The sequence below is a fragment of the Panthera pardus genome, unplaced genomic scaffold, assembly GCF_024362965.1.
Source record: "Panthera pardus isolate Hobbes unplaced genomic scaffold, ASM2436296v1 HiC_scaffold_7, whole genome shotgun sequence".
Classification (NCBI taxonomy): Eukaryota; Metazoa; Chordata; class Mammalia; order Carnivora; family Felidae; genus Panthera; species Panthera pardus.
The window spans coordinates 81,420,662-81,441,262 of record NW_026527002.1 but is presented as its reverse complement, the minus strand read 5'-3'; the positions used below and the strand labels follow the sequence as shown (position 1 = coordinate 81,441,262).

General features: G+C 58.0%; 2 protein-coding genes across 2 annotated transcripts; both read right to left on the bottom strand.

The window, feature by feature from the left end:
* Positions 1–1,599: 1,599 nt before the first annotated feature.
* Positions 1,600–4,463, bottom strand: ZFP41 (ZFP41 zinc finger protein). Its single transcript, XM_019435130.2, has 2 exons — positions 4,357–4,463; positions 1,600–2,385 (listed from the first exon to the last, which is right to left on the bottom strand). Exon 2 carries the CDS (start codon positions 2,204–2,206, stop codon positions 1,610–1,612), a length of 597 nt encoding a protein of 198 aa, XP_019290675.2. The 5' UTR covers positions 2,207–2,385; positions 4,357–4,463; the 3' UTR covers positions 1,600–1,609.
* A 5,580-nt stretch (positions 4,464–10,043) lies between these two features.
* GPIHBP1 (glycosylphosphatidylinositol anchored high density lipoprotein binding protein 1) lies at positions 10,044–12,762 on the bottom strand. The gene is made up of 4 exons (XM_053896365.1): positions 12,524–12,762; positions 11,888–12,013; positions 11,348–11,464; positions 10,044–11,257 (listed from the first exon to the last, which is right to left on the bottom strand). The coding sequence occupies exons 1-4, from the start codon at positions 12,573–12,575 to the stop codon at positions 11,025–11,027; spliced, it is 528 nt and encodes a 175-aa protein (XP_053752340.1). The 5' UTR covers positions 12,576–12,762; the 3' UTR covers positions 10,044–11,024.
* Positions 12,763–20,601: the final 7,839 nt, after the last annotated feature.

Sequence of the window (20,601 nt, the reverse complement as noted above, 5' to 3'; positions counted from 1 at the left end):
CCGACACTCAAGCGATTTGCTTCCTTGCTCTCAGCACACATACGTGTCTTACTTGTCTGTCTGTTTCTTTGAACTTGAGAGCGTACTCAAGGCATCATGACCCCGTGCCCCTGAAACCTTAGCGCACACCTTTTACAAGGACGACGTCTGAGATGGGCCACGAGCCACACCAACACGGGGAGCCTTGAAACCGAGGGCACTGCCGCCCAGTGGACAGCGTGGACACAGGTCTCACAGACGTCCCACGCGTGTCCTTTGCAGCTGCCCTTCCAGCCCAGGCTCATACGCCGTGTCTCCCCTCTACATCCTGGTCCCACCAGGGGCGAGTGTGGGAGGGCCTGCTGCGTGGGGGGCTCAGCTCAGGCAGGGGCGTGTACAACATCATAGCACAAACACCTAACCTGGAGAAACCTTCCCTCCGCGAGCACCTGCGCTCTGGCGTCTGGGACCACCTGTCTGGGAAACGCGTCTGCATCCGAATTCAGGACCTTCCTCCAGGACAGAATCCCCATTTTGGGGGTCCAAATAGCTGCAAGTGTAGGTATCAACGTTTTCCTAGTAAAAAGCTGTATTACCGCCTGGCCGACAGTCACCTCACTCCCCCTGTGCTGTCAAGAAATCCTGGGACAAACCGCACCCCGCTCTGCAGAGCATGGAACCCCATCCAGACCATTCCTGGAGGAAAACGGAGGGTGGGCACAGCATGTGGACTTGGCCGGGGGATAAGATGGAACTTGGAGGGCAGGCATTAAGAAGTGAAACTAACCTGGAGAGCTGATCCCCGGAGGGCAGGGCACACACACTGCCTCATGTCTGAAGACCCCCACGGCAGATGCAGGCTGGCTCGAAGCTGCCCTCACATCCTTGGGGCCCCCACCACGCGTCCAGGGCAGGAATCTCCCATGGTGGCAGCATCTAGGTCCTGAGTGGTCCATCTGGGTGAGTCGGGCTGCTCACCCGGGGTTGGGGGCTGGGCCAGGGGGTCCAGTTCCTGGGGATGCAGTGGGGGAAGGGGAAGCTGAGTCCCAGGACTGGTGCTCCAGCCCAAGGAGGGAAGCCAGACACAAACCACAGGACTGTCACCACGGCCAGCCGAGCGGGGACAGCAGGTGTCTGGTGCAGCGCCGTGGGGACCTGACCGCAGGCCTCCTGCCAGGCTGTGCGGGGATGGGCTCGGGACCCAGCAGGTCAGCAGTCTGCAGCCTGAAGTCTTCGAAGGAGCAGGTGAAAAGGCAGAGACCAGAGCGGGTGCCGCAGGGAGGCCGCAGGGGGAGGTGCTGGGCCGCTCGCAAGCTCCAGCTGTCCCTCCCGCCCAGACGGCCGTGACACAATCACACTCACCGTCTCTGGTGCCGCAGCTGCACGCGTCTCCCATGTTATCACGGTGTCTCGACCTGGAGATGGCCTGTACCCCGCTCCAGCACGCGTGTACCGGGCTGGGCTGACCGTCCCGCTGGTGGTGGGGACCCACAACCACAGGTGCACTGAGCGCACGGCCCGCGGGCACCCGGCCTCCATCAGACGTGGGATGGGGGACGGCGGGACAGGCCCGCCCTGGATGGTTCTCACGGGCGCGAACGCCGACTCTCGGCAGACGGCTTCCCCACGCTCAGTGCTTCTTCCGCGGGTGGCGTTTCCGATGGCGAATGAGACATGAGCTGTAGGCGAAGGCTTTCCCGCATTCCTTGCATTCGTACGGCTTCTCCCCAGTGTGCGTTTTCTGATGTTTTAGGAGATTCGAACTGCAGTTAAAGGCCTTCCCACATTCACTGCATTTAAAGGGCTTCTCTCCGGTGTGGATTCTCTGGTGCTTGGTGACGTCAGAGCTGTGCCTGAACAGCTTCCCACACCGATCACATTTGAAGGGCTTCTCTCCAGTGTGAACCCGCTGGTGGCGGAGATGGTCTGTCTTATGCTTAAAGATGCGTCCACACTCGCTGCACCCATAGGGCTTCTTTCTCTGAAAAGGGATGAACACGGGAACCCCCTCGAAGTCATCTTTAAACGAAGCATCGAAGGCATCAAATAAATGTTCCTCATCCTCAGGACTCGGGCCGGGTTCCTTGCTGTGCTTTTTTGCCAACGTGGACCTCTTGCTTGGCCTTTCCTCCCCAGACGACGCTTTCTCTCCTTTGGGTGTGTCCTTCAGTGAATGCACTTCCTCCTCTGGGGTCTGGGTCTTCCTTCCACCCACGGGCTTTTCCATGTCCTTTGTTCCCAGGAGGAGGGGCCACGGGAAGCCGGGAAGGGCTACTGGGGAAGGCCGGGCCGGATTCTCCACTTCTGCAGAAAGCTCGTTCTTTACACACAGCTTTTCATCTGTCTGAGCTCGTACCGAAGGCTCTGGAACGGAACGTCTGCACCAGAGAGAGACTCCACCGACCCCTGTGTTGGTGGAGAAGCCACACCAGGACTGTTAGATCGCACCAGCGCCCGGGAAGAGCACAGCTGGGGACTCTCGTGGCACAGAATCACTAAGGGACGGATGGGGGCGGGGTGCGCTGGGGAATTTGGCCCTTTCCCTTCCCCGCTTGTGTGTTCGTTCCCCTTGGACGTCTCCCGAGCCTCTCAAACTGGACGTGACCCAACGGGACGCTCGCTCTAACCCTCTCCCTGGGGCGGTGCCTCCGGGCCTGTGTCTGGTAGGATCTGACGCGTACCACGACCGGCAATCCCATGTGGTCCCCAAGTCGGGAGTTTCCCCCACCATTTTCTCCCTCCCATCTCCACTTCCTGTATTTGGGACCAGACGATGTGCTTTGGGGGTTCTAGGCTAAGAGGTGGCACGTGCCTGTCAGTTCGAGCCCGGAGTCTGAGATGGATCAAACTTGGGGCTGGCTCCCTAGTGGGCGCCCTGCCCTCCCCGCCATGGTCTGTCTCCACAGAGCAGCCAGTGAACCCCCTACCCCGCGCCTGCCCCGGTGTCCCTCATACTTACAAGCCCTATACGCGCCTGACCGGGCCCATCCCTCGGCCCTCTCCTCACTCGCGTCCTCATGTCCAGCTTTCTTCAGACTCCTCGACCATACCCAGCGCTTCCCGCCTCAGTGTCGGGCTGATTCCAGAAACAGGCCAAGCGCAGGTTTTTGCGGGGCCGGCCCCTCACTTCATTCGGAGCTCTGCTCCAAGGGCCCTGCCCGGAGAGGCCTCCCGGACTCAACCAGTGCCTCAGCCAGTGCCCCCCAACTCCCTCTTCCCTAACCCGGCCCCAGACTTCCTTGCAGCACTTCACCAGAGCGAACTCCTCCGAGAGCCAAAGCCCAGGCAACTATCACCCAGACCTTGCTCACGCTGTCATGTCTGAAACACCTGACGGACCCTGTCCCTAACTCCCTCTAACAGCGTCCCAATTTCGCCACGAATTCAAACAGGGTTCCCACAGCCCAGGTGTTCGCAGAAGCAGCACCTGCACGTCTCGTCTCGTTTGCTGCCATCCCTCTCCTGTCTCTTTTCTGTCTCATCCGTCAGCTTCCTGGACCTGCCTCTTCTCTCAGCGCTCATGGAATTCTAGCAAAAAGCCTTGACAGACTGCAGGCTCTTTAACTGTTGGTGGAAGATACTCCACGAGATTAAGGCCCTTATTTTTTTTTTTTTTTTTAAAGAAAAAGCTCCGAAGGCAGGTCCTGTTTTAATTTTCCAATATTCCTTGCAGACCTTCCTTGTTAAGACCTTCTTAACAAAGGTATCTCATGACCTGTGACGACTACCGGTACCTACTAGGAGGCCCATAACCCTGACAAGCTGTCCTACCCCCAAATGGGATGCCCTACACGATAATACTCCAGGTGCTGTATTTTTCTTTGAAACTTCCTTTCCATCATCTACTTACCATCCTTTTAATCTGTGTGTCTATCCAACTCTGTGCGTGAAAACACAGGTTTTTTAAGTAAGCTCCATGCCCAACGTGGGGCTTGAACTCAACACCCCAAGATGCTCTACTGACTAAGCCAGCCAGGCACCCCCAAGTGATGTATGTTTTAAGGCATAAATACTCTGAATTCTCTTTAAGCCTTTCCTCTTCTCCCCCATGCAGAGGCAATACATAAGACGACTGTAGAAACTTCCCATCCTGATAAGGAGTTTGAGAATCTAGTTTCTTCTAAATAAAAATGTTTAGGGGCGCCTGGGTGGCTCAGTAGGTTGAGCGTCCGACTTTGGTTCAGGTCACGATCTCGCGGTTCATGAGTTCGAGCCCTGAGAGCGGCTGGCTGCTGTCAGCGCAGAAGCCGCTTCAGAATCTCTGTCTCCCTCTCTCTCTGCCCCTCCCCCGCTCATGCCCTCTCAAAGATAAACTTAAAAAACAGCAACAAAAAGAAATGCCCTAAGCATTAACATTAAAAAACAATGTTTACTTACACTTGATTGGGATTCAGGCCTATGTGGCCCCAAAGGCTCTACTGGAGGTAGCTTCTGGGAGGCTGTTCTGAGCATCAGGTGGGAGCCTGAATCGCAGGTAAAGGCAGCTCATCTGGGCTGAGGGGAGCATGTAGAAGTAAGAGGGGACCCCTGCTGGAGAGGGCAGGTGGACGGAGGGCAGAGGACCGAGGGCAGAGGATCACCGCACCAGGCAAGGAGGCTGGAGTCTAGCTTCAGTGGGAACCTGAAGAAAACCAAGAACCAACATGAAATGAAGACCCACCCAGCGGAGGGCCTGCGTGGGGTTTCTCTGTGCTCCGGTCTCCTGCCAGGACTGCCACCGGGGCAGCAGCTGCCCTGAGATGTGGCTACTTGCAGGCAAGGGTCATGGCTTTTTCACCCCCGAATCCCTGGTTACTGGGCAGGAGCCAGCACATGCCGGTGCCCAGGAAACATTCTAGATAATCGACTTGTCTGCCTCAGTCGAGCTGGCAGGTGCTTGAGGGCAGCAACGGTATTTACCCACTTCTCTAAGTGCACAGCATGCCAAGTTATTAAATAGTTAAAAACGGGGTAGACCAGAGGTTCTGGCCCCTCACTTCACAGGCCTGTGGACACGAGTGCCCGCTGCAGCCACACAGACCACTCAATCCACCTGGCCGGAGCAGGGGCGCCGGGCCCAAGGGCTGGTGCCCGCCGCGCAACGTCGGGGCAGCTCTTTCACTCTCTGGGCCGGGCCCCTTGTGCCACAAAGCGTTGGGGAGCCACCGCAGCAGGGGCCCCCGGAAGCCCCGCTCACCCTGGCCCCGTCCCCCTGCCTTCAGAAGCCGGGGTCTCGGGGGGGGCGGGGGGTCTGCATCACTAGCGGGTCTGGGATCCAAGGGCAAACGTGCACCCCAACAGTCCGCTGGGCCCCCCGCGGGCCAGCAGCCACGAGCCGTGCCGAGGAGCGGGAAAGGGACCCCGAGGGGGCAGCACGACGCACCCCCGCCAACGACAGGGCCTCGCCAGCCAAGCGTGCAGGGCCCTGGGCCGCCGCCTTCACCTCGATCCGCACGGAGCTGGTCCTCGCCCTCCTCTCAGCGGCGCCCGGGAGCCCAGGGAACCCGCAATCCCCGGCTGGAGGACGGGGCGAGCGCGCCCGCCGGAAGGGGCCCGGGAACGACGTCTCCCGCGCCGGGCCCCGCCGCGCGCCAGTCTTCCCGCGCCGGGCGACCGGGCCCGCCCGGCCCAGCAGCCGGCCTCGGCGCCGACCGGAAGAGCCCGCCCCTTCCGGCGCCGCTCTAGGAGGAGCCCCCCCAGGCCTCTCAGTGGTACTCCGTGGACGGCCCCGCCCCCAGCTCCTGGTGCCCTTTCCTGGGAGGGCCTGCTCGTCCGCCGTCCGCGCCCGTCCGTGCTCTCACCTCTGCGCCCCCTCCCTCGCGCCCGCCCCTCCCTCACTCCATCCTCCCTCCCTCCACCCTGTACCTCATCCCTATGCTCACCCCTGAGCCTCCTCCGTCACCCCTGCCCCCTCACTCACCCCTCTCCAGCCACCTGATTGTGCTACTCACACACAGCCGGTGCACTTGGCCTGTTCAGTTGCCCTGGCAGCGTTCCCTCTGCCCGGATGCTCATCCCCAGCTATCTCCTTGGCGCACTCCCACCTCCTGCTCCGCGTCTCCAGGGAGCCCCGACTGCTCTCTGTATTAGTTTCCCGGTTCCCACAAATTTAGCTGCTTAAAACACTTGTTTCTTCCCTCACTTCCTTGGACTAGGTGTCCAGATGTCCTGGCGTGGCTTAGTTGGTTCCCTGCTTGCTCTTGCCAGGCTGCAGTCGTGGTGTCAGTGGCTGCATTCTCAGCTGGAGGCTCATCCGTGGAAGGATCCACTTCCACACTCCCGTGGTTGTTGGCAGGGTTCATTTCCCGGTGGCTGTGCCACTGAGGGCCTGCTTCCTTTGGCTGTTGGCTAGAGGCTGACCTTAGGTCCCGGTGGCCACCCACCATTCCCTGCCACGTGGCCCCTTCCAAGGCCAGTTCCCAGCATGGCTGTTTGCTTCTTCAGGGCCAGTGGGAGAGCCTCTCTTCCCAGGCTGCTCAGATGGACTGTCACAGAACATAGTCTAACCGTGGGAGTCACCTCTTGTGACCTTCCTCATATAACAACAGAACCATAGGCATTACCTCCTGTCACCATCATACAACGTGACCTGACTGCAGGCGTGATGACCTGTGTCACCTTAGAAGCAAGTCCCAGGTGCCCCCTGCGCTTGGAGAGGGCAGCAGAGTCCATAACACCATAGTTGGTCTCTTCTCCCACCCCTGACTCCCCCACCCGGTCCTGCATTTTCTCATAACACGTTCCACTAACACACTATGTAATCTCCTTATTAGTGTGTTTTATCACGTACAGGCGCACCTAGGAGGGTGGGTTGGGTTCCAGACCATAGTAGTAAAAGCAAATATTGCAATGAAGTGAGTCAAATGACTTTTCTTGGTTTCCCAGGGGCTGTAAAAATTATGTTTACACAATACTGTGAGTTAGTAAGTGTGCAACAGCATTGTGTCTTTGAAAAAACAACGTACGCACCTTCATTACAAAAATACTCTCTTGCTAAAACCGCCAGCTGAGCTTTCAGCCAGTGCGTCTCTGCTGGCCGAGGGTCTGCCTCGAGGCCGACGGCTGCTGGGTGGTCCGCGTGGCGGCTGTGAAGCCGGGGCGGCGGTGGCCAGTTTCAAAATAAGACGGCAGCGTGAAGTTTGCTACGGCCGCGGATGCTTCTTTTCACGACCGATTTCTCTGGAGCAGGTGATGCTGTTTGATAGTATTTCAGTCTGGGCCACAGTAAAACGGTCCATTAGAATCACCCTAGCATCCTTGGAAAAGTTTTTTTTTCAGGTGTCACACAAGAGCTGGTGAAGCAATGCCATAGGGGCTGAACCCCGTGACGCACGACTGTAGAGGCCCCCCGGTGACCCTCGTGGTCGGTCAGCTTAGGGGGCGTCAGAAGGCAGGCCCCTCGGTGCAGTGCCGCTCAGCCGGAGCCGTGCGTCTCAAACACCTGCACAGCTTAGGGAACCATTGCCTGGACCCCCCCTCCCAGGGGTTCTAACTGATGGGCGGGGGCAGGGAAGTGGACACACAACACTGGCATTAAAAAAAATTTTTTTAATGCTTATTTATTTTTTGAGAGAGAGAGAGAGAAAGAGTGTGAGCAGGGGAGAGGCAGACACAGAATCTGAAGCAGGCTCCAGGCTCCGAGCTGTCCGCACAGAGCCCGACGCGGGGCTGGAACTCACGAACCTTGAGATCGTGACCTGAGCTAAGGTCGGACGCGTAACCGACTGAGCCACCCAGGCGCTCCCAACGCTGGTATTTTAAAAGTGCCCCTGGACGATTCTACTGGGCAGCCAGGTCCAGAGCCACGCTGTTCGGGAGCACAGGTGTGGCGACGCACAAGGGGCTCAGTGAAGCCTTGGACGCGGGGCGAGGTGGAGACATAAGAGGCCATCAGGTTTAGTATGCTTCCAAGAAACGCTGATTCCTTACCTGTGGGCTTGTTCCTCAGTTATGGGTCACACACCTAGAAAAACTCACATGTGACTCCTGGAGCCTACAGTTTATGACAAGGTGGGCAGTAAGTACACTCATTCTCCAATTGTGTGATCTTCCCCGTGTTCATCTGCGGACAGGTTCCCCCCGGAGGCAAATTACTAGGGTGTTGCGTGGGTGGCAACAGGCCAGGGCAGCCCGACCCCCAGGTGACATCCGCCGCGTCCCCCGCAGCGTAAATTCACTGTCAGGCCCACCCTGGGCTCGCACGGCTCCTTCCAAGAGGTAAGCTTCCTTCACTCAAGCCTGTGGCATCACTCTGTGACTCTGTTTCCTTCACGCGAGCCCGTGACTCTGTGACGGCGTGCCGTCTGGAAGGAAAGGCCCCCCGCCTGTGGCTGGCGCATTCGACGCTTCCTCCTCTGCAAACATTCCGAAGTCAGGGTTTCTGGGATCGGGTCTCTCCAGGCTGCGTCTTCTGCGGTGGGACGAGAGCCGGGTCGTGGCCCCGACACTGCCACATTCACTGCTCATCTCAGGCTCCTTTTGGGAGGACCGAGGACACGGAGTAGGGGAAGGCATGAGTGAGGCTTTCCCGTGTCTCCATTCCTCCCCCCTCCCCCCATTCTCTAAGAGCCTGTGGCCAGGTGGCCCCCCCACCCCTGCCAGCAGGCCCATCACAGAGCCCAGGCGGCCCGCCTGCCGCTCCCTCAGGCGGGATGCACCTCTGTGCAGGGATCCTCCTCTGAGGCTGGGAGGCCTGAGTGTCAGGGGTCGCTGACCACAATGAGACCCCTCCGCAGCTCTCAGGTGGGAGCCCGCGATCCCCCTCTTTCTGGAAGGTTCCAGATGAGCCTCGGGTCCGTCGGCTTCTGCAAACCTGGCGGTCACCAGAGGGCCGGGATTCGGCAATCTCCATCCTCAGGAATGTCCTGCTTTTGGGTCCATGCCTCATCCTCACAGGGAGAACAAGGGCAGGAAGTGCACTGTGGCCACCTGCTTCCTGTGTTGGGAGAAAGGAAGTCCTGAGACCACCTTAGGACTCAATCCTGGGGTGGGGTTGGGTCAGTGGACAATGGCAGGCCACCCTCCTGCCATTGGAGGGATGGAGCACCCTCCATCCAGTCAGGCTGACACGTAAAACGGACCGTCGCAGCTCCCAAAAGCACAGCCTGCCGACGCCTTCATTTCAGTGTCTCCTTGTTCAGGCAGACTTGTTGGGGTGGCGGGGACACTGGGCTTGTTGGGGTGGCTGGGAGGGGCAGTGTTTCGGGACAGGGTGCCCAGCAGGCAGGCTTCTCTGCACCGCGTCAAGTCCTCACCCCATCTGAGCCTGCCTCCTCCTGTGCCCTCAGGAGCAGGTTAGAGCCCCAGGAGGGGTCAGGCTGCCCCTTCTGCTTCCCTAGGGGCAGGAATGGGGAGGGGGCAGGTCCTGGCAGGGCCCCAGGACCCCAGAGAAGAGGCTGTTGCACGACCCCCGAGGCCAGGGCGGGCTCTGTAGCCAGCACCCCAGCTCCTACCTGGTGCCGAGGACCGTGAAAGAGGGTCAGCTCCAGAGATGTTGGGGGGTCCTGTGCACTCAGACTTAGAGCACTTAGAGCAGGGCTCTAAGGCAGAAGCTGGAGGGAGAATTCTGTGATGCAGAAGCACCCAGTGCTTCTAAGGGGGGAGGAGCAAGGCTAATCAGGTCTCTTTTGGTCGCGAAGGACTCCCATCAGCACGCGCAGGAGCTGGGGCCCGTGGGGTTGCACCGACAACAGTTTACTTTTGCTGAGTGCGCACTGCCTGCCGGGCGTGTCTCGTTCGCCGGGCCTCACTGAGGCTGGCCCGGCCAGGAGGGCCCTTCTCCCCTCCCACCTAGTAGACAGGGAAACCCAGCTGGGGGTGAAGGCGTTCATCTTGGTCATGCAGCCGGTGGGGCGTGGCGTTCACCCAGGGTCGTGGAACCGGGGACCTGGGCTTACCTAACATTTTAACTCAGTGTGGCCCCCGAGCTCTGTTGTTCTCTGATGTGCTTTAGTAGGGGGCCGTGTGGGTGGATGTGTGCCCATGAGCGTGTGCACTAGTGGGAGTAATGTGAGAAGGGACGCACGTGCGGGAGTGCACACGTATGATAGAATGTGAAAAGGCAATGACAGAGAAACCCAGACAACTGGCTTCAACCCCACAGCAATTTATTTCTCTCCCAAGGAAAGGGGTCCTAAGGTAGGCAGCGTGGGGCTAGTACAGTGGTTCCTGGTCACCAGCGATCCAGGCCCCTTCCTCCATGCTGCCCTACTAGCCTCAGTGTGCTGCCTCATGGTGCAAAGTGGCTGCTGAGCCCCAGCCATCATTTCAGGGAACAGGAAGGAGGAAGGAGAAGAAGAAAGACATGTCACCTCCACCTCAGGGATCTGTCCCCCCCACCAGACCTGGAGGTTTTCATTAATAAGGAAAGAAGGAAACAGAGAGTGGGAAGCTGTCTACCTGCTGGAGATCCTTGACAGGCAGCGGAGGACCCTGGGCTTCCCTACCCTGGGGATGTTGAGCTGGTGGAGATCAAGGGCCTTGTTCCACACTTATCCATGGGGAAACTGAGGCCCAGAACCGGGCTTCCTCCCTCCTGTCTCAGGGCTCTGTCTTGGCACCAGTCAGGAAGGCCAAGAGCCCAGCAGCCAACGGTGCCAGCCTGGCCACAGTGGACACTGGGGCACACTTGGGTTCTCTTCCCAGCCCCTCCCACCGCCCACTTCTCAGGAACCCAGGCAACAGTCATGTGCATGGAGGCGTTTCAGTAGCGGGAGGGTGAGGAGAGAATGGGGCCGCCCCCCCCCCCAACTCCGGCATATGATATGTGTTTTGTCTCCCCAGGCTGTGTGGACCCACCCTCTGAGCAGCTGAGGCCTGGACCTGAGGCCCACGTCCTGGCACAGGCAGTGGGGAGAGAGGCCGCAGATGCTAGACAGATCGGGCACGCGGGGACACGCGGGGGCACGCGGGGGAGGGAGGAGCCAGTGCTGGCCGTACCCCTGAAGTCGCTCCATGTTTATTCTCCAAAGCCGGGGGGTGGGGGACGGGCAGGTGGGTAAGGCACTGGAGTGAGTGCTGGCCATCCAGGGTGTGAGCCCGGCTGGGGTCGGGGTGGGACCACCCATTCAGGACCCCACGGCCTGAAGGCCCGGGAGGAGGCTGAGGAGGACAGTGGCCACCAGAGTGGGGCTGCCCTGGGGACTCCCTGCCCCCCTGCCCAGTGGGTCCTGCCAGGGTGGGAGGTTGCAGAGTGTGGACTGGCAGCAGGTCATGGTCATCAGGGTCCCCTCCACTGTCTTGGCGAAGGGCTGACACGCGTCTGTGCACCACGCCGAGTAGGTGGTCAGAGGGCCCGACCCTGGGAGGGAATGGCTTGATCACCCTGGACGGGCCGGGGCAGGGGGAGACGGGGCTCCTCCCGCTGCGGCCACCCCAGTGGCCCGCTCACCGGTGTTCCCGTGGGAGACGATGGCTTTGCAGAAGCTGTGGCTGTGGACGCAGTTCTGAATCTGGTCACAACTCTCCCCCCTGTGCAGGGCCTGGCAGGAGTAACACTGCAGCACGGCTGAGAGGCGAGGAGGGCTCAGGCGGGGCCGCGGCCTGCCCCCCGCGCCTCCCCCCGCGGCCCGTGCTGCTGCCAGCTCTCACCCCTCTGAGAGCCTGCCCTGCAGGAGCCTCCCCACACCCCTTCCGTCCCCCTTCTCTGCGCCTGGGCCTCTGCGCTAGTCTCCGCCCCCCCCCCAACTCCTACGGCCTCCCCCCGCCCCGCAGCAGCTCCGACTCTAGGCTCCCTACTCTGGACGGTGGTGGAGGGTCCCAGCCAGGGGAGAGGTGACGGGTGTGCTGAGGGCCCGGGCTCTTCCTCCCCCTTCCCCCCTCCCCCGGAAGGCAAGGTGACACACGGTCCCCCTATGCCAGCCGCCAGCGAGCCCGGCACTCAGTGGGGCACACACAGTGCCTGCGCCCTCGGGTCGGGGGAGACGGGCACCTCTGCCCCTGCCACCTGCAGTCACACTGGCCTCCTCCTCCTCTTCCTCATCGTCATCGTCATAGCCATCCAGCCCAATGTCCGCGTCGTCGTCCTCCTCCTCCTCGCCCTGCACCTGCCCTCTGCCTGGCCACACAGGCACGTCTGTGAACCCCTGCTACCCGCGCACAGGGGACACGCGCTCGAGGCTGTGTCCCCTCCCCGCCCCCCGCCTGTGCTTCACCACTTCTGTGCTCTCTCCCTCCCCACCGTGTCCCCCCTGGTGGCCCCCAAGCTGGCGGCCCTGCTGGCGTGTGGCCTGGCGTTGTCTCTACCGACACCATCCGCCGCCGTGGGCCAGCCCTTTGCAGCAGCTGCCCCCCACCCGGAACCCCTCAGGGTGGGCTAGTTTACAGAACAGGAAGCCGAGACAGGGACCTGCATTTTGAAGAAGTGAAATCTGGGGCTGGGGGGGGGCAGGTTCGGGGATGTGTGGGAGCCCAGGACAGCTGACGTCCACCTCCCTCTGGCCTCAGATTCCAGCCCGATCCCTTTCTCCCCAGTCCCTCCCCCAGGCTGGGTGTCCCGAGGGGCCCTGTGGGCCCGGACGATGCCGGCCCCCCCTTTTGCTGCAGGGGTGTCCCCTTGCCCCAGTACCTGGCTGCTGGCACAGCAGCAGGGCCAGGAGGACGGCCGTGGGCATCTTCATTCTGCCGGGGTTGCCGGGGCTGTGTGCTTGTCTCCTTGCTCAGGCGCTGGATCTGTGGGAAGTGGGACAGAGGGCACTTCTGGGGGCTTCCTGGAGGCCCCTGGGCCCCGGCCGCCCCCCCCAGCTCCAGCCTCAAACAATGGGCCTCACTCTGGCCCCAGAGCCAGGCATCAGGCCAGGGACGGCCATTTCCCTCCCTGACTTCGGGGGCCGGGGGGAACGGGAAGTCACTGTGGTCGGCCTTGGGGGCGTCCTGTCCACCTGTGCCGCTACTCCCCAGCCTGGCTCGCTCGCTGGCCCGCAAACCTGGCCCCGGAAGCCGTCCTGCCCACCCGCCCTGCACCTGCGCCCCCCGGGAACCAGCCCGGGCTGTGCAGACACCGGAGCTTGGTGTCCCGGACCCTCAAGCTGCATATCACTGACCTTCAACCCTGAGTCAGCCTCGCCAACGTTCCACAGCTGCTCGGAGAGTATTTTAATGCAAACACCATGGCTGTGCCCGCTATGCGCCCCCCCCCCCCCCAAGGCTATGGTGGGTGCAGCTAGCTCTGCCTGTACCCGAGGGGCTCATCCCTCACCTGCTGAGACGGCATCTCCTCGGAGAGGCCTTCCAGCTCCCACCCACCGCACACCCTATCCCTCCCTGACCTTGGAGGTACCCCCGGCCTCTCCCCATGCTGCTTGCTGAGTGGGAGCTGGCCGGGCAGGGGGGGGAAGCTTCCCGGGAGCCTCAGGGACCTGCCTTCCCTTCTCCTGCCCTCCAGCTGGTGGTGTATGGCATGCAAGCCAGCCTGGCAGGACCCCCACCTCTCTCCCCGGGGGCACCCCTCCTCCTTTACCGGCCACAGACCTGAAGGGGTGTCGAGAGCCCCTCCCCCCTTCCTGGGGGACCGAGGAGTCGGGTGGGGCAGGGGAATGGCTTGGACCTGGAGCCGGGGCTGCAAGCCTGCCCTCCGTGTACCTGCCTCAGTGCCCAGGCCCCTCCCTTGGCCTCTCTGGGTCGGTGTCCCTGACTGTCCGCAGGCGGGCACCTGTCTGAGCCCGGGGTTCCAGGACACGGTGCCTCCTGCAGACCCCAGCGCGGGGACTCCCTCTAAGGGAGCCACCCCCTACCCACAGGGCTCAGGGCTGGCGGCTGGGGCCCATGTTTAGAGCCTGCGTGGTAAACGGCCTGTGCCCTGGGCTCAGAGCCCTTCTAGGTCAGGGCTTCCTCCCTTGGCCATGCCCAAAGACCCCCCCCCCCACCCCTGCACAGCATGGACCCGGCCCTGCCTGCTCTCCCCAGTTTGGCCAGGCTGGCTCCAGTGGGTGGCTCCCCCACCCCCCAGACCTGGCCTCCCTCAGGCCAAGTGGATTTAGCAGGTCATTCTCCTCTTCCTGCCAGGTGTGGCCCCAGGCACATGGGCTGGCCCCACTTCCTCTTGCCCTGGCAGAGGAGGAGACAGTGGGGGCGGGGCCACGGGCCCTGCTTTCCTTGGGGAACTGTGCTGTCCTGCGCTCAGAGCCCCTATTCTATCCCTACCCTTATCCTCCCTGTGTTGGCCTCTGTTAATCTGATCCAGACCTGGGAAAGGGTGAAGTGTTTCTGGCTGAGGGGCAAAGGTCTGACATCTGTGGGGACAGGAAGGGCATCTGTCCCACCTGCAGGACACAGGAACGGGGGGAATGGAGCTTTGGGGGGCAGATGTGGGCTGTGGGGACAGATGGGGATCTCCACCGCCCTGCACCCCCACTCACACCCAGGAGCCTGTGACGTGACTGTCAGCGTCTCAGAAGCTCATCCGTTCGTTCCTTCAGGCGTGCAGGCACCCATCGTTCATTTGTTCAGCCTGGCCCCCACCTCCCCCTACACACATCCACACCCCGGAACCCTCAGTGCTCGTTTTCTCTAGTCCTTGGACACCCCTGACCCCATCCCCCTCAACCTTGCAGAGTCTCACCTCCTCTCTTCCCGCAAGCACTGTGGTGGAGGGTGACCGAGGGTCCCCGGCATCTGGCACCACAGTGGAGCTGCCCACAGCCTATCAGCGCCCCCCGCTCCCGCACCCTCAGCAGATTACCTGGCCCCACTTCTCTGGGGACCTCTGGGGGTGAGGGTCCCCAAGCTTGCCACCTCCAGACCGGTGCCCTGCCCACCCTGTGCCCACCGTCACACCCCCCAGGACCTCCTTGGAACCCCAGCTCCCCCACGGCTTGTCTCCTGGGTTTCCAGCCTCCTCTCTTCTGCCTGCGGGTTCTTCTTCCTCGTTTACTCTTTGTTTTTGGTTTATTGTGGTAAGATACACAAAATATAAAAGATGCCACCTTAACTGTCGTTGGGCGAGCAGCTCGTTGGCATTAAGCACGTTCACACTGTTGTGCCACCTTTCCCACCCAACCCCTCCACAGCTTCTTCATCTTTCCAAGCAGACACCCTGCCCATTAAGCACCAACTCGCCCACCGCAGCCCCTGCCCCACCGTCCTCCTCTGGCCCTGAACCTGATGACTCCAGGGCGCTCACAGAGCTGAGACTGGCTGATTGCACTGAGCAGAATCCTTCAGGCGCAACCCTGTTGTCGCGTGTGACAGATTTCCCCTCCTTTTTAAGGCCGAATAGTCTTCCGTTGTGTGGCCCCACTACATTTTCTTTACCCATTCCTTCGGCCCCAGACGGACGCTGGGATGGCGGGCGAGTTCTGGCTGCCGTGACTCGCTGTGAGCACATGATGGGCGAGTGTCTTCAGGTCCCTGCCTCCACTCTGGGTGTGTGCTCAGGGCTGGGGTTGCTGGAGCATATGTGAGTCTGTGTTTAATTGGTATTGGTGTCTGTCCTGCATGTAAACACACATGTGTGTCTCATTAAAAAAAAAAAGATAATAAAAAGCCTTGAAAATCTCCCTCTTTCCTTACCACCTCCTTCCTTGTGCGGCTCTCCGAGCGAGTGGTGACATTCACCAGCCAGGAGCTGAGCTCTCATCCATTGGTCACTAAGCACAGGCTTCGACGCGGAAACATGGAAAGGGGTCAGAACAACCCGGAGGTGGTGGCTCCAGCCGCGTGGCACCCGCCCCCGCCACGCCGCCTGCCCACCAGGCCGCCCCTCCCTTGGCCTGGGGCACTGGAGGGACACTAGGCACTGCCATCCCCAGAGATCCGCTCCTCACTCCGTGCCCCTGCTGAGGGGTTCCTTGCTTGGCCCCCCAGATGTCTGGGGCACCAGTGTTTTATATTGGGGCTCCCCTTGGGAAAATCCATGGGGGGGACATTATGCGTGTCACTTATCTCATTAGAAATCAATCTCCCTCACACTCACATCTTAGAAAAACTCTGAAAATTATTTTGCAGGGTTTCTCTGCAGCCGTATAAAAGAATGCAGAAGCTGTGTCCTGAGTCAGAAAGATACGACTTGGCACGCTGCACGATCTCTCCCGTCTCCAGAGTACTGTCTTCCATTCAAATACGCGCCCCCTGGGCCTGTCCATGACCCTGCAGAGGAAACAGTGGGGGCAGGGGAAAAGGCCTGGGGGCCTGGAAAGAAAGACCCTGATGACTGAGATGGAGATAGGAGTCTGCGAGGGGGTGGGGATCACTTAAGTTGAACGTGATGGCGGGGAAGCTCCAGGACCGCCCGGGGTCCCAGGTTGCTCGGGAGCCCCACATGGGTGCTGGGCTGGGTCCCGCCCCCAGGCTTGGCTGGTTGCTGAGGCCCGTCTGGGAGCAGTATGTCTGCACATCCATGGACAGCAGAGGACCTGTGTCCTGGGGAGGTCCCACTTGGATACCTGGCAGGTATGATGGCAGAATTTCAGATACAGGGTGTGAAGATTAATAAAAGCAAACCTCACGGAGCTGGGAGGCCAGCACCGGCAGCTCTCATCCCCGACCACTCCTCAAAATCAAGTCCAGACAGGAGACTGATGCCTACCAGGCTACGGGCTGGAGGAAGGAAAGTTTCCTCCTCCCCTAGCAACAGTCCGGCCAATGAGAGACAGCCACAGCTCAGCCAATGAGGAGCCACTACACTTCCAGTTTAGCCCAATGGACTTTCAGTTTACAACAGCCCCGCCCCCCCGCCATAAAAGAGCTTTCTCCGCCTTGTTCCGCGCACTTGTTTATTGCTTGCTTGCCTGGCTTGCTGTTCTCTGCTCTTCCTTAATAAATCTATTTTTTTGCTGGTGGGGTAAGGGGCTGTTTTATTTTTAAGTGTTAGAAAACAAAATCCAATGGAGTAAAGTTGAAGACCTACCTGGCAGTCATGAATCAGGCACCGTCCCTTCTAGCAAGTAGAGGACGGCTAGGAGAAGTTGTACAAGATGGAAAGATTTCGTAGGGGGAGCGCACGGAGGTCATAAGTGTTAGCCTTCATCTAAAACCTGTTCATATAATTAGAGTCAGGCGGTGCTTACTCTTTCCCGTCTGGATTCTTTTACTCCTGGTAGGCCTGCGAGATCCATCTGTATGGTGGAAGTCCCATAGCACCTGTTTCTTTTAAGCGCTACACAGTATCGTGTCATGGGAATACGCCATAATTTTTTTAAAAATCCACTGTACAGCTGATGAGCTTTGGACAGTTTTCAGTTTTGAGCTGTTTCAAATAGCACTGCTAAGAACATTCTTGTTTCACGAAAAGGATTGTGATAGAATTTACATACAGCCAAGTGTGCAAACTGAAGTGTATAGATTAATGATGTTATACATATATACAGTAAAACCCTGGGTTACGGGGAACTTGTTCTGCGAGTGTTCGGCAGGACGAGCAAACATTTCTGATAAACTTTAACTTGATAAACGAGTGATGTCTTGCAATACGAGTAGTATGTGATCCCAGAGGTCTCATGATCACAACTGAGCCAATGGTTCTTCTCTCTCTCTCTCTCTCTCTCTCTCTCTCTCTCTCTGGGATTGTGGGTGATTGTCGCCCATGCTTGGATGCTCGGTCTCAGGCCATGGTGTTTGTTAGTGATTTTTCAGAATGCTGGAAGGTGCCCACAACTGGAGCTAGTGCATTTTTTTTTTTTGTCACTGCAAAGCACCTGTGGACAGTCCTTTGCTTTTCCAGACAAGAGTGAGCTTAGGAATGCTTTGCCTCATTCTAGGTCAGGTCGCCTGCAGAAATAGACCCTTTCCTCTGCTGCCTTATTGCCAGTTGCATGAAATATAATATATGTCAGGGGCGCCTGGGTGGCGCAGTCGGTTAAGTGTCCAACTTCAGCCAGGTCACGATCTCGCGGTCCGTGAGTTCGAGCCCGCGTCAGGCTCTGGGCTGATGGCTCGGAGCCTGGAGCCTGTTTCCGATTCTGTGTCTCCCTCTCTCTCTGCCCCTCCCCCGTTCATGCTCTGTCTCTCTCTCTCTGTCCCAAAAAAAAAAAAAAAAAAAAGTTGAAGAAAAAAAGAAATACAGTATATGACAAAACATTATTAACACTGTGCTGTGGTCAACATCTGTGTGAGTGTATACAATAGCTCCCATGTAGAAAAAGGTTGAAAAGAAAGGCGGTAAAAAGAAGGAGGTGATTACAGTGAAAGTTAAGAAGGAAATCATCGAGAAGCATGAGCGAGGCATGTGAGTGGCCGAAATTGTCAGATTTTTATAAGAAGTCTATGTCGGCCATTTGCACAATACTAAAGAAGAAAGAAGAAATAAGGGGGCTAGATACAGCGAAAGGAGTCACGAGAATACCAAAACGATGGCCATGTGTTCTGGAAGATGTAGGAAAGTTGCTTCTGGCTTGGATAAACGAGAAGTGACTGGCAGGTGATACTGGGACCGAGAACTTCATCTGTGAGAAGGCAAAGGCCTCGTACACCGACCTCGTAAGTAAACCTCCACGTAGGTCAACAGGAAACAAAGAAAGCTTCGAGGCAAGCAGGGGATGGTTTGATAACTTTAAGAGAAGTGGCGTCCGTAGTGTCGTGAGGCTCAGAGAGGCTGCGAGTTTGGACGCTAACGCAGCGGAGGCATTTGCTACCGAGTTTCCAGAAGCTCGTGGCTTCCAAGGGTTACCTGCCAGAGCAAGTTTTTAACTGTGATGAGACGGGGCTTTTTTGGAAAGAGATACCAAAGAGGACGCACATTATAGAAGAAGAGAATGCAGTGCCCGTCACAGGCCCGTGAAAGACCGTCTCACCCTCTCGTTTTGCGCTAACGCGAGCAGGGGTTTCAAAGTCAAGCCCCTGCTCGTGTGTCATTCTGAGAATCCACGAGCCTTCAGGAAATGCAAGATGTAGAGAAGCCAGTTAAACGTCATGTGGAGGTCCATCAGCAAGGCTTGGGTCACTCGTATCTTGTTCGTTGAGTGGATCAACGAGGCCTCCGGTCCTGCAGCGAAGAAATACCTTTTAGAGAAGAATTTGCCGCTCAAAGCCTTGCTGGTTATGGGTAATGCCCCTGCTGAGCCTCCAGGCTTTGAGGACGACTTACTGGAGGAATTCGAGTTCATTAAGGGCAGGTTCCTTCCTCCCAACGCCACTCCAGTCCTCCAGCCCATGGAGCAGCAGGTCATTTAGAACTTTAAAAGGCTTTACACCGAAGCCCGATTTCAGCGATGCTTCGAGGTGACCGAAGGATAAACCTCACCCTCCAAGTTTTGGAAAAATCATTTCCACACCATGAACTGCCCCAAGATCATCGATAAAGCCTGGGATGGGGTCACCAAGAGAAACTTCAATTCTGCTTGGAGAAAACTGTGGTCCGATTGCGTTCTTGGACATGACGTAGAGGGGCTTGCTCATGAACAGCAGCCGTCAGCTGTCAATGAAACTGTGACTTTGGCTTGGGTCATGATCTCATGGCTCATGAGTTTGAGTCTCACGTCAGGCTCTTAGGCTGACAGTTCAGAGCCTGGAGCTTGCTTTGGATTCTGTGTCTCCCTCTCAAAACTAAATAAAGATTAAAAACGTATTGTATTTTCTTTACTATTTTGTATTATATTACAGTATTGTAATCATTTTTATATGATTATTTTTGGGTTGTGGAACGAATCACCTGAATTTCCTTTATTTCTTTTGGGGAAATTTGCTTTGATATACAAGTGCATTGGATTACAAGCATGTTTCCAGAACGAATTATGCTCACAAACCATGGTTTTACTATACATAGTAACAACCACTCATATCAAGATACAGAGCATTCCAGAAACCCAGAAGGCTCCCTTGGGCTCCTCTCAGTCAGTGTCCATCCCCTGAAGGTAACCACTATTCTGACTCTAATACTATACGTTGCTTTTGTCTGTTTAAAACTTCTGTGTAAATGGCATCATACAGTGTCAGCTGCTTTCTGTTTGGCTATTTGCATCCGGCTGTAGTGCTTGTGAGAACCACTCTGGGGCTGTGTGTGTCCGCAGTCTGTCCGTATGCATTTTTGTTACCAGGTAGTGTTGATCGTGTGGGAATTCTGGAGCTGGTACCTAATCTACTGTGGGCAGCACTGGGCTTGTTTCCAGTTTTGGCTTTGATGACGAATGCTGCTCTGCACATTCTTGCACATGTTTTGGTGTAAACAAGCCTTCCTGTCTGGTAGACACCGGGGGTGAGACTCACGTGTGACTCGCTTTGGGAGGTGCCACCAAACACCTTCCAACACGTCTCCACCAGTATTGTGAGAGAGTTCCAGTTGCTCCATGGCCTCACCAACACTTGGTGTTGTCAGTCTTTTAAACTGTAGCGTTCTGGGGCCTGTAGTAGTGCCTCATTGTGCTGTCAGCCTTTCCTGTGTGGAAACTGATCAGTGGATTCCAAAATGCATATGAAACCAGCCATACCCTGGAGTCCCTTCCACTCTCTACTTCTGCTTGCTTGTTTCTCTGCCCCCCAGGGGTGGCCTCTGTCTCGACCAAAGGCAAATTCTCAGGCTCCCACAATCACAAGGGCCCCAGTGTTTGGGGGACGGCTGGGGGTTTCCAGGGCAGGTCTGCAGGTCTCCCACCTCTGGATTTCAGTTCCTCCTGCCTTTGGTGCTCCTCCAGCTCTCTTGAGTTTTAAAAAGATGGTTTCTGTGATTTACCTGGCTTTTCTTATCGTCAGTGGGAGCCTTAGGCCGCAGCAGAC

Excerpts from the sequence above, each read along its gene's own strand:
- GPIHBP1 (XM_053896365.1), bottom strand. The coding sequence starts at position 12,575 with ATGAAGATGCCCACGGCCGTCCTCCTGGCCCTGCTGCTGTGCCAGCAG. Across the intron at positions 11,465-11,887 it reads TGCAGGTGGCAGGGGCAGAG|CCGTGCTGCAGTGTTACTCC; the intron begins GTGCCCGTCTCC and ends CTCGCCTCTCAG. Across the intron at positions 11,258-11,347 it reads CGTCTCCCACGGGAACACCG|GGTCGGGCCCTCTGACCACC; the intron begins GTGAGCGGGCCA and ends ATTCCCTCCCAG.
- ZFP41 (XM_019435130.2), bottom strand. The coding sequence starts at position 2,206 with ATGGAAAAGCCCGTGGGTGGAAGGAAGACCCAGACCCCAGAGGAGGAA.